Source organism: Sphaerodactylus townsendi, linkage group LG11 (assembly GCF_021028975.2).
Source record: "Sphaerodactylus townsendi isolate TG3544 linkage group LG11, MPM_Stown_v2.3, whole genome shotgun sequence".
Lineage (NCBI taxonomy): Eukaryota > Metazoa > Chordata > Lepidosauria > Squamata > Sphaerodactylidae > Sphaerodactylus > Sphaerodactylus townsendi.
This window is the reverse complement of record NC_059435.1, coordinates 8807045-8820356: the sequence shown is the minus strand read 5'-3', so window position 1 is coordinate 8820356 and position 13312 is coordinate 8807045. Positions and strand designations below refer to the sequence as shown.

The 13312-nt window shown below is 47.3% G+C and overlaps 1 protein-coding gene across 1 annotated transcript in view; it reads left to right on the top strand.

Annotated features, from left to right (window-relative positions):
* The first annotated feature begins 3523 nt into the window (after nucleotides 1–3523).
* Nucleotides 3524–13312, top strand: part of EXOC3 (exocyst complex component 3) — a 29883-nt gene continuing 20094 nt past the window's right edge. Inside the window, 3 exon segments of the mRNA XM_048511471.1 lie at nucleotides 3524–3622; nucleotides 9254–9445; nucleotides 12895–13114. Of these exon segments, the coding sequence (XP_048367428.1) occupies nucleotides 9302–9445; nucleotides 12895–13114 (364 nt within the window). The 5' untranslated portion in view covers nucleotides 3524–3622; nucleotides 9254–9301.

Below are 13312 nucleotides of genomic sequence, written 5' to 3'. Positions count from 1 at the left end.
GACGCACGCTGAGAGCAGCATGGGGCATACGGGGGGTCGTGGCAAGTGGGGAAACGCCCAATAACTAACCTGGTCTTGGAGCAGAGTTTTACAGATGCCGCGTACTGGCAAAAAGACAAATAAGTGGGCTCTAGATCAAATCAAACCTGAACTCTTGCTAGAAGCTGAAATTACTAAACTGAGGTTATTACACTTTCTCACATTCTGAGAAGAATCACCGGAGAAGACAATAATGCTAGGAAAAGGCGAAGGCCCAACATGGGATGGACTGAGTCTATAAAGAAAGCCGCAACCCTATTCGCAAGATCTGAGCAAGGCTGTTAATGGGGGAATGTTTGGAGGCCGTTTGTTCATATAGTTGCCAGAGGTCAGAAACAACCTGACAGAACTTGGCACACACAATAACTCTCCACCTGCCAGGAATCAACAACTGAGACTTTAGCCAGCGTGGAGACACAGTGAGAGGAAAATTTTGCAGATCAATCAGTAACTTATTCTGAAGTAACTCTACTACATTTTTATCCAGCCCTCCCGCCCAGAAGTTTAGGACTACTGATACAGTTCTCCCCTCTGCTTCATCCCTACAATTCTTTGAGGTAGATCAGGCTGAGAGAATGAAAGAATCTCACCCAAAGGGGATTTTATGGTTGAGTGGGGATTCAAACCAGATCTACCCAGTCCTAGTGCAACAGGCCACACCACACTGGCTCCCCAGTGGGATGAACTACTGATAAAGGATGAAGTTACCACCTGAGGCCATAATCCTTACAGAAGCTGAATGGACATCAGTCTAGTTTGTGCTTGGGTGGGCAATTGACTGAGAACCTTCCAGAAGCTTCTATGGAGGAAAGCCACAAGGTAAATGCAATAAATATACAGGTTTATATAATCTTATGCGCCTTGCATTTTATTACAAAAGCTTCTAAGAGTAAAGACTCACCAGACTGTCAGCCAGGGATACAAGCACTGTTAGACATTTTTGCAGCAAGAGAAACATTTGCAGAGCTAAAATCTGACATGACTGTAATGTAAGAACAAGTTTATATATCACTAACTGACCTACACTGAGAATACCACACACTCATGAACCTTTGAAGATGTTCATAGCCAGAATATATCCAGAAGCTGGTTGCTCATGTTGAGTTTTCAGCATTAGTCAATAGCTGTCATTGGAAAGATTAGGGAAACAATTGAAAAAGTGCTGATTGGTACTTATGAATGCATCCTTGTCTGTATATGAGACATATTTGAAGATGTCCTGGGGTGTTACTGAGACACAGCCCCTTTAATGTATATACTGTAGATTTAGTCAACTCACAGATTATACAATCTATGACCACTAGCCATAGTGTGTGCAAATATTTGCTTGTTTGGTTATTCTAGTTCCACACACCCCTTGTATTGTATACACTAGGGATACAAGCAGGTCTGTAGAATGGTGTCTGTAGAATGGTCACTTAAAAGGTTATGTATGAATCATTTCAAAGGCCTCCCAAGAAAGAGGTATCAATTATTCTTGCCTGTCTTCCTATCTTGAAGCATTAGTGTGCTTTAGTAACCCTGCTTTCGATACACTACTATTTCCACTAGCCAAATGGAGACACATTACAAGGTACTAGGCCCAAAACAGACCACAGAGATACCAATCTGCAAAATGCAACATGCGGGTTTCCTTATTTCAGGCCCTACTACCACTTCAGAAGGAGACTGCCTTCTGAAATGTTAATGAGGAATTTGAGACAGATCTGTAGTTAAAGGCCGAATTCATTATGGCTAAGCCAATTTACCTCTACAACATGATGCAGGCCCCATTGGGAGGTGAGTCACGCTGTAGTTGTTGTACAGTTAGCCTTAGAGTGGATACAATAGCCTCATTGAAGGGATGGAGAGAAAGGAACAATATTGATGTAAACAAGCAACTATTGAGAAATCCCATGTTCTGAGAGAAATTCAACAGGGAAAGCCTTCTTCACCACCCATCCTGTAAAGAGATGAAATGCAATTGCTAAAGGCAGACAGACAGACAGACAGACAGAGACAGACAGATATGTACACGTACATACACATATATATATGCAGCTGCTAAAGGCATATTATATACATATATCATACACACAAACACACACATATATATTCCAAACAGAGAAAAGAATGGTCTTTCCAGAACAGGAGAGCACACTTAAATACGATGTGGGGAGCAGGTCACCAAAGAGCACTTCTAATTCATTACACGTCAAATGACTAAACTGAGGTGGTTGTACTTTGGTCCCATAATGAGCAGCTGAGGGTCACTGGAAAATACAATCATGAAGGGGATAGACACAAGGGCAAAGGCCCTGTCCACAGAGCAAAAGCTCCAACCGGCTACAAAAATAACCATCCACAAGCTTCTTCAGTGTTCAGAGATTTATTGTTTTCTTTCAATTCTGCGCAGAAGAGGGAACTCTCCTCTGTTAGCAACAGGGAGGAGGTTCAAAGGGGCTGTTGCTTGCGTAACATAATTTATACCCTCTTACAAACATCCCTCCTTGTCTTCTGACCATTGGCTAGATTTGGAATACGTACACATTGCCATTTGAATCTCCACTCCTCTCCAAAGCCCACCTTGCTTTCCACAATTGGGCGTGTATTCAACCAAGTTTTACTTTGCCCTTATCTGTGTTTTTATGTACGCTTTGTCTCCTTTATCTTTCTGGTGAGAGGCCGTACCCAAATTCCACAGCATGTGTATCAGACTTTATTGAAAAGTGCAGAAATCTCTCCCCCCCCCCCTTCTTCCAAGCAAAGCCTCTCTACTAATGAAATTACAGTTCTTTGTTTAACTAACAGCATCTTACTGATCTTTTATAAATCACCTCTAATATACTTTATATGATTAAATATATGGCTTAAAACATTACAAACTATATGTTCATATCAAAGGCAGCAAGAAAAGAGGAAGAGGCAACATGAGATGGATTAACTCTGTAAAGGAAGAAACGGCCCCCATTTGCAAGGCCTGCGCCAGCCAGCCAGGCTGTGCACGACAGGACCTTTGGGAGGACATCGATTCCTGGAGTCGCCCTGAGTGGGAATCGACTTGACAGTACTTAACATGCACGCACACACACACACACACACACACCCGGATCCAAGTTCAGAGCAACAACGGCTGCCAACAGCAGCCGCAGGTATTCCTGGAGGTTTGGAGGAGGAATCTGGAGCGTGCTTTCCCCGCTCCTCCCCTTTGCCCTTTTCTCCAGGGGAGCTGATCTTTGCCGCCTGGAGATTACTCATGGTCCCGGGAGAACTCCAGGCACCCCCTGGTGGTTGGCAACGCTGTTTGCCACGTGATTTCCAGGCGCTCTCTGAGCAGCTGCACTCCGCTCCAGCGAGGTTTCTGTACTGAGGGACACCCCCCCCACACACACACACACCCCTAAGGGCAAGCAGCTCCCCCTCGCTGGGTGGTCGTAAAGCCCAGACCCCCTTAGAGCCCACCACCCATCTCTCCAATTTCCCCAAGCGGCAGGAGGGGCGTTCTGCGCACGCGCACGACACAATGGAGCCCGCGCACGCGCAGTGAGCTACTGAGGGCTCGGCTCTTCTGTCAGACTCTTCCGGCGACCAACGGCCAGCCCAGGTAGGCCGGGGAAGAGGGAAGGGCGCACCTGGCGTTGTTATCACGTAGCCGCCGCCCCCCGTTGGGGGAGGGGGTATATTCTGGGGTGGGGTCCTCGGAGCCCCGGCAGGTGGGGGCGCTTTGGAGGATCCCGGCCGCGGCGGTGGCGGTCGAGGCCTGAGTTCGAATCTCCACCGCCGCCCCCTCTTGGCTTCCCCGACCCCGCCGTCCCGCCGGCCCGGCTTGGGTTCGCCTTGGTCTTTCTGGACGACCCCCTGAAGGGAAGGGGAGGCTGCAGAAACAGCCATGGGGCTGTGGTGGGCGATGCAGCGGGGAAAGGGGGCCCATTCTGGGCGTTATCTTGAACTCCTCCTGTGCCCTCTGCCAGTTTCCCAGCCTTTGGGGTCCGGTGACTAATGTGTCTGTCCAGGGGTGTCCAGCTGGGGCCCTCTAGAGCAGGGGTCTGCAACCTGCGGCTCTCCAGGTGTTCATGGACTACGATTCCCATCAGCCCCTGCCAGCATTCGCTCTACGGCAGGGGTAGGGAACCTGCGGCTCTCCAGATGTTCAGGAACTACAATTCCCATCAGCCCCTACCAGCATGGCCAATTGGCCATGCTGGCAGAGGCTGATGGGAATTGTAGTTCCTGAACATCTGGAGAGCCGCAGGTTCCCTACCCCTGCTCTACGGTCTAGTAGTCGGTCCCTTTGATGGCTTTGGTTCGTTTCAGGCATTTGCTTTTTCTCTAGACTCCAGCCTCCATTCCACAAACGTTTAAGGAGTTCCCTGTTGCTTTCAGGGGCTCTTGAGAGCAAGTGGGGTGCAGGCAGCTGGGGAGCTTCCTCAGATACCCCCAGCATATGGTGGGCTGGAATTCCCCTACGGGTGCCGTTTTTCTATGGCACAGGTGTCAAACTCGTGGCCCTCCAGATGTTATGGACTACAGTTCCCATCATCCTCTGCCAGCATGATGCTGGCAGGGGATGATGGGAACTGTAGTCCATAACATCTGGAGGGCCGCGAGTTTGACACCTATGTTCTATGGGAATGGGACGCAAGACACACCGTCAGTGTTGAGAAAGTAACTAACGCAGCGCAGGTGCACAACCAGATTGAAGTTGTAAGTAATGGTTTAATCAGGAGCGAACATCCTTGATAGGGATGAGGCGAAGCAGAGATCGTGTCCTTTCTGCATCACTAGCTGACAGTGAGGAAGAGACAGTGCAACCTGTGGAAGAGGGCAGTTTTGTGGCCGCTGGGGACAGTGCCCCTGTGGCGCAGCTGCGCCGCTTCCAAAGTGGCGCAGGAAGCAAGAAAAACAACAGAAATCCCCAGCCACTCCTCAACCCCCCCCCCCAATGGGAATGCCAGGTTTGGAGCGGTCACATGCCACTTGTGCTTTTTATGAAGAAGGCAGCTCTTAATTTTAGCTCTTTTAACTTATGCTTAACCAGAGCCCCAAGAATTATTTGGAACAGGGTTACTGAAAGGGAACTCGAAGAGTTTCTTTCTACTTCTCTGCTAACTAAAGCCAGGCAAGACCTAATGGGCACTAACATCACCGACCCAATTTCTAGAACAGTATGAGGCACTCTTGGAAACAATTACAGATAAAGTTGCAAGATACTCAAGTCCCAGTGATACTCCTCCTGAGAAATTTGTGAACAAGGAGTTTAATAAGGAATGTAAAGAGGTGAAAAATCAGATCAGAAAAATTTACAACACCTTCAAAAGTAGTAAAGCAGCAACCTTACCTCAAGAATATTTTTCTCTCAGGACCCGGCTAATGCAACTGCTTCGTGAAAACAAACTAAAGACCATTGAATCCCTATGGAGTGCTCTGATACAAGCTACAAGGAGTAACAATACAAGAGAGTTCTGGTCATTAGTTGCAGGAGCCATGCGCACTTCAACTTTCTTAATGTCTAATATCAGTCCCCAGAACTGGTTTGAATATTTTCAAAGCCTATTTGAAGGAGACAATGAATTGGCCTTACAGAATGACCTGACAGTACTCAATCAAGTAGCACCTTGGCCCGCAGTCTCAGTCTCAGAAATCAGACTATTAATTGCTCAGCTGAAATTGCACAAATCACCAGGCCCAGATCTAATGCCCCCAGATTTTTATAAAGCATTTTCGAACTGGTGGGCCCCCCTTTTGGCCTCTCTGTTTACTATGGTTGATAGTTCAGGTACTGTCCCGGGATCTTGGGTAAAATGCAATAATAACACACACACACCCCCTATGCAGCCCTGGTGTGAGTCCACGCCAGCGATAGGCAGCGTTCCTGGGTGGAAAAGCCACAGGAAGCCGGCTGAAATCGGCTGTCCCCCCAGGAACACTCTCACCGGTGCCAGCACAAGCTTATTTGGGGGAGGAGCCCCAACGCAACAGCAGCTTTTACACTGTAAAGGTGGAACTTCTGAGAAAAAGCAGGATATTGCCCTGGAAGTAGCAATCTGGACACAGACAAGGAGTGACCCCTAGCAGGAGAGAAGGTGCAGCCATTGCTAAACTATCTGACTACCCTCTTGCTGCCACCTACCCAGTCTTCTTCTCATCTTGGTACACCAGATATTGCCTGTTCCAACAATCACGGGTGATAAAACGTTCAGTCCCCTATGAACACACACAAAAAAGCTAGGCTAAAATTATGGATCTGCAGGTAGAAAACATCAATTGAAAGAAACTGACCTGTTCTGCCACCATATATGAAAATGAATAGAGGAAGAATCTGAATGCTAAGCAAGACTTGAAATCATTGAGAAGGCACCACAAGGATCTCACTAATTGTGAGATCCCAAACAACCACCAAAAACATGAACTGTGTGTGATTGAACACCTGCCCAAAAGTGAGAACATCTCTTCATATACGCTGTTGATAACCTGGCCTGAACAGAAAAAGAAGAGTTGGATTTATATCCCCCCTTTCTCTCCTGTAAGGAGACTCAAAGGGGCTTACAAGCTCCTTTCCCTTCCCTCCTCACAACAAACACCCTGTGAGGTGGGTGGCGCTGAGAGAGCTCTGAAGAACCGTGACTAGCCCAAGGTCACCCAGCTGGCATGTGTTGGAGTGCACAGGCTAATCTAGTTCACCAGATAAGCTTCCACAGCTCAAGCGGCAGAGCAGGGAATCAAACCTGGTTCTCCAGATTAGAGCACCTTAACTGCTCTTAACCACTACACCACGCTGGCTCTCAATAGAGCAAAGATATTGTCTGAGCTTGACCTTAATGCCGGATATAACTGACTAGAACTTCAAGGATCTGGATGCATCACACCCTTTACCAGGAATGCTGATCTTTGCTGCTGATATCAACAGGTTGGTTGTGGCAACTTTTTGGCTGCTAAAATTTTGTCTGAAGGCAGTCTGGAAAAACTTGTCTGGGCTAGTCGCTGCTCAGCCTCAATGAAGAGGATCTTGTGACTGGGAGAATCTAAAAGGAATATAATGACAGGCTTGAAGCTGCTCTAACTTGATTGTCTGCGACGGTGGCAGCACAGATTAAAACTGAACAACGTGAAGGAAACTTTAGATATATATTTGGAGGTGTGTTCTTTGCCAGTAGGGTTTATCCTGATCTGAAGAAATTGGCAACCATACAGGAAGCCTCAGAGTCAACTGCTTCATCTAACCTAGAGGTCTGCAACCTGCGGCTCTCCAGATGTTCATGGACTACAAACCCCATCAGCCCCTGCCAGCATGGCCAATTGGCCATGCTGTCAGGGACTGATGGGAATTGTAGTCCATGAACATCTAAAGAGCCGCAGGTTGCAGACCCTTGATCTAACCTGGCAGGTTTACTTGATCGTGCCACACATCCATGAAGTGTTTCCTCTCCAATTTCTCTCTGCACTGGGGGTCCCCAACCTTTTTGAGCCCACAGGCATCTTTGGAATTCTGAAATAGTATGGTGGACACAGCCACAAAATGGCTGCCACAGGTTACCTTCTGTATCACAGTGAAGATCCTTGTGCTGTGGTGGCACCGAATGACAAAACAATGTGTTGTGTTTTTTTTAAATCTGCACAGCCATACCAATCGGAGGTTTCGCTGAGCAAAAGCTCCACCTAGCCCCACTCACTTTCTGAAAACCCTTAACACAGAGGAGTCCAACTCTGGCGCTTCAGATGTTCATGGACTACAATTCCCAACAGCCCTTGCTGGCATGGCTAATTGGCTATTCCAGCAGGGGCTGATGGGAATTGTAGTCCATGAACATCTGAAGCACCAGAGTTGGACACCCTTGCCTTAGCAGATGCCAGAAAAGGTTTGGTTGGAAGGATCCAACATTGCGTGCATTGGGAAAAAAAGTGTCCCTTCCACAAAGTGATATAATGGGCGTTGATCATTATCATTCTCAGAACAAGGAGGGGAAAGAAACAGGGAGATGAGAAAACGTACTAACTTGAGCACGAAGGAGTTTGGCATTTCCTGATCGCTTATCTTCTCCTACCTCCCAACCTGACGACCAATTTACTTAGATCAGATGTTCGGCTAGCAGACAGCAGTGCCAGCGTTACTTCTCAAACTGATGCTGCCATGCGGTCCACTGACCTTGATTGCCAGCGTTGCGGTACCAAAACTGGTTGAGCCGTCTTGTTAATTTCCTGGTACATAGAATATTGAATGTCCCAGGAATTGGAATGTCCTCCTTTCTGTTTCTTGACAGTGCTGTACTTCCCTGTTCTGCATGCTGCCAGACTATTGTAGAGTGACCCAGTGACGCTTCCGATACCCAGATTTAGAGTTCACCCTGAGCTGGATAGCCCAAGCTGGCCCAGTCTCATCCAATCTTGGAAGGTCAGCAGGGTTGGTCTTTGGCTAGCATTTGGATGAGAGACCTCCTGGGAATACCTGGAGGCAGGCAGTAGCAAACCATCTCTGAACCTGTCTTGCCTTGGAAATCTTACAGGATCACCACGACTCAGCTATGGCTCGATGTGACTTGATGTCCACCACCACCAATCTAGTGTTTACATGCGTGTCAGATCATGCTTTCTGTCAGGATAGCCATGCTGCAAAAGTGAACAGATATAAAACAAAGCAGTTTAAACCAGGGGTGTCCAACTCTGGCGCTTGAGATGTTCATGGACTACAATTCCCATCAACCCCTGCTGGCATGGCCAATTGGTTTATACCAAGGGTCTACAACCTGCGGCTCTCCAGATGTTCATGGACTACAATTCCCATCAGCCCCTGCTCGCATGGCCAATTGGTTTATACCAGGGGTCTGCAACCTGCGGCTCTCCAGATGTTCATGGACTACAATTTCCATCAGCCCCTGCCGGCATGGCCAATTGGTTTATACTAGGGGTCTGCAACCTGCGGCTCTCCAAATGTTCATGAACTACAATTCCCATCAGCCCCTGCCGGCATGGCCAATTGGCCATGCTGACAGGGGCTGATGGGAATTGTAGTTCAGGAACATCTGGAGAGCCGCAGGTTGCAGACCCCTGGTTTATACAGATCAATTAATCTTTTATTCATAATCTATCTATCTACCGCTACCATTCTACAGGCACTCATTACCATTTGTCCATCAAGGCACATTAACTCTGCTTGGTGCCACCAGCAAATGTATTAAATCTGTAAGTAATGTCTGAGATAAAAAAAATGACTAAATAGTTTATTATCCTGTTTCTCCAGCAGCTCTTGAGTTATGAAGACATCTGCATTTTGAGACACAGCTCCGAAATGGAGGAGACAGACCGGGAGGCGGTTGCGACGGCCGTGCAGAGGGTGGCCGGGATGCTCCAGCGGCCGGACCAGCTGGATAAAGTTGAACAGTACCGTCGGAGGGAAGCGCGCAAGAAAGCTTCCGTGGAAGCCAGACTGAAAGTATGGCACGTCTGCCTTAAGCTTGTATGAGTTCTCTTTGTGACTGGAAAGAACTGTAATTATATGTTTCTACAAAGCCTTTATCGGTTGCTATTGCTGGAAGACATTGTAGGCAATCTAATTTAGCCTCTGGTGAAAGTGGAGTTTTGCTTCCAACGCTATACAGGGATTCAGTTTCATTGAAAAATAGATAGAGAAGAGGACACGTTCTCTTCACCCCACTGCCCCCTTCCTTGTCTTTCTTTCTGGAGGAAGCATCAGCCTTATCGTTTAGACCAGTGTTTCCCAACCTTTTCGAGGTCAGGGTACCCTTGACCTCACTCTTCACATCTCATGGTACCCCAGCCACCCTCCACCTTCCCCTCCCATTGCCCCTGCTTGCCACACCCCCACCTTCCCCTCCCAGGGTGAAGGGTAGCACTGGGGGGGGGGGGGTGGTGGCTGCTGACCTTGTGGCAGGCCCTGCCCCATGGGCCAGCTCCATGTCCTTGCTGGCGCCAGTGGGAGACACCACAAAAATGAGGGGGGGGGCGGTAGTGTTGCCGCGGTAGCCCTGGGACATGCTCACGGCACCCCAGGGTACCAGGGAACTCTGGTTGAGAATGGCTGGTTTAGACAGAAAGTCTCGTGGCACGTTAAAGACTAAGGCCCCTTCCGCACACGCAAAATAATGCGTTTTCAGACCACTTTCCCAACTGTTTTCAAGTGGATTTTGCTATTCCGCACAGCTTTAAAGAACACTGAAAGCAGTTTGAAAGTGCATTATTCTGCACGTGCGGAATGAGCCTAACATACTTGATGTGAGCTGGAGCTTGTTGTGTATATTTTGGTGGTTTGAAACATTCTCCTCTACAGTCTCTAAAAACAACTAAATTTCGCCCCCCTTTAACGTAGAAGTAGAAGTGATTTTCATTACATCCTTTGAGAGTAATAGGAACAAGGAGTTGATATATCTGGTTCACGTAACATTGACAATAGGATTGGCCCACCAGTTGTGAAGATATTTGCTCTATAGATTCTGTTCATTAGTATTGGATGTGACAGATATTTTTGCAACAGTGAGCTAAAGAAAGTCAATTCCAGTGAATGGAGAAACTATCTGGCTTTTGTTTTTTTAAAACTTATCTAATTCTTGTGCAGGGGAATACGAACAGCCCAATCCGGACTGGGCAGGCAGGTGGGGATGGCGCTGCTCTGGGACACCCCGCCCTTTCCCAAGGGCTTCCCTGCAGTGCAAAAAACAAAAAGAAAACAATCAGCCTGCACAAATCCCGATGCGGGATAATGGCCATGCTGGCAGGGGTCGATGGGCCATGCTGGCAGGGGTCGATGGGAATTGGTCATGCTGGCAGGGGTCATGCTGGCAGGGGTCGATGGGAATTGTAGTCCATAACATCTGGAGTGCCAAAGGTTCACCACCACGGCCATATGGTAACTCATTCTGCTCCTTCCATAATAAGCATTCTTAGGATTTTCCATCTTCCCTGGCTCTTCCCTGGTACCAGATTCCCATCCCTCAGTGCTTCTTTCCTCCCACACAGTTCCCATCGACGTGCCTCCCTCTCTGATTCCGTCTCCTGATTGACTTCAGAAAAACTCTGCATTTTGTTGAACTGATGACATCAGTCTAGTCATTCGGGGGGGAAAACCCTTGCCTACTTGTTTCATCTGTTGAAATCGTGCCGCATTCTGCCTGCAGAATTATTCAAGCTCCTGATAACGTCGTCACATTGATTTGGATTCAGCTAGCTTTTCTGCTAATGATAGAGGAAGGAGGGGGCCTCCTTGGCTATGCTGCAAACTGTGGGACCTGAATGTGCGAAGGCTATGTGGAATGGGGGCAACAGCATGAAGGGGAATTAGAAGAGACTGATGAAAAAGCTAGCTGGATCCAATCTGTATATTTTGATATCTCTATGGCGGTGGGAAATGGAATATGGAACTTCTGGATTTTTAATTTGTTGAAAATGTTCTACCTTGAATTCAGAGAACTACTAGTGGGATTTTAGACCTTTTTCTGTATGAACATCAGAGGCACCATGCTTTGGCACCCACCCACCCCACCCCCTCACACACTCCTTCAACGTGCCATTCTGAAAGTGGGGCTTAGCTCTACCCCCTTGTGGAGGAGGGCTGGAGGGAGTACCCACAGGAACATTCCCTTGCAACCAACTTGTATATTCTCCTTTGAGCTGGGGGGAAAAACCGTTCACCTCTTCCCCTTTAATGTGGGGGTTCCTGCTTCCCATTCAGGGGGGAATCCCCATGTGGAAGCAGCCCTAGCTTCAAGCATGAGTTGTCAGACAACTCGGCTGACCCTTGTTCAGTAAACACAAATCCAACATTAATTATAGCATTCTTTTAGATCAGCGATTCCCAACCAGGGTTCCGTGGTACCCTGGGGTGCCGTGAGTATGTCCCAGGGGTACCACAGCAACACTGCCGGCCCCCCTCACTTTTGTGGTGTCTCTCGTTGGCACCAGCAAGGACATGGAGTTGGCCCAGGAAGCAGGGCCTGCCGCAAGGTTAGCACCCAATTCCTGCACACACACACCCCAGTGCTTCCCTTCACCCTGGGAGGGGAAGGTGGGGGGGGGGATGGCAGGGGTACCATGAGATATGAAGAGTGAGGTCAAGGGTACCGTGATGTCGAAAAGGTTGGGAAACACTGTTTTAGATCCCAGCTTTCTAACAGGCAGATTAGACATAGACATAGACAAGCCTTTATTGGCATTCCAAAATACAATAAAACAATTGTCCATAAAAGACAGATAGATACAACAGCCATTCAGAGTCTTATCAATAGTTTAGTCCAAATGGACTCATCAAAAGTGCCATTCCTATACACCTCTCCACAGACCAGACTGAAAACCCACCAACAGAGCCCAGGCATCACAACAGCATACAGTATCAACACTCCACTATAAAACACAGAGTTTGTTAGAGTGGCACCTAACACAGAACAAGGGATAGGGGGCGAGGAAATGGGCAAACAATTGATTTGACTCCCATAGGTTGCCACAGCCTTCAGTTGTCACAGGCAGATTATTTTATCATTGTTTGAATGCACCTAATATTGTAAAAGGGATTGCTTAATACATACACATCAGAGCTTTCCAACATATAAGAGAAATTTTCTTCAGCGTCAAGAAATTTCAGCCATACTACAGCCTGTGAACTGATGAAAGTTAATGTGTTTGTCATAATAAGGTTCCATTTTCTTGCTTTGTGCTTATTGTTTTCAAAGAATCAAATGGAAGAATGAAATATCAGATTACAATATTTCATTTTGTATGTATTCATTCTCTGAGCATTGATTTGAGTGTTGATTTTATTATAATGGGACCTTCTTTAGCGAGACATCAAAAATGAACCTTGCCAAAATGTTTGTTATGATTTTTATTTTTGGCTAATGCAGAGCAGGCTAACTCTTCAGCTCATATTTCCAGGCAGCAATCCAGTCGCAGCTGGATGGAGTCCGAACTGGTTTGAGCCAACTACACAATGCCCTGAGCGACGTCAAGGATATCCAGCGTTCTTTGGTCGATGTGAATAAAGATTGGCGGCAGAGTATCAGCACCATCGAAAACCTGAAGGATGTTAAGGATGCCGTCGTGCAGCACAGCCAACTTGCAGCTGCTGTAGAAAACCTAAAAAACATCTTCTCAGGTACTAGTCTGGGACGTGTAGCCTTCCTCTGGGGGAACAATCACAAGATCTAAAGCTATGATGATGTCAGCTGAGGCACCATAAATGTTGGGAGGTCATAGTTTGAGTAGGTTGCATTGTACAAAATAGTTAGAGGCTATGGTCTGTACTACTGTATATAGCCCACTGTAAGTAGGATCTTGCTATGTAATTTTTACA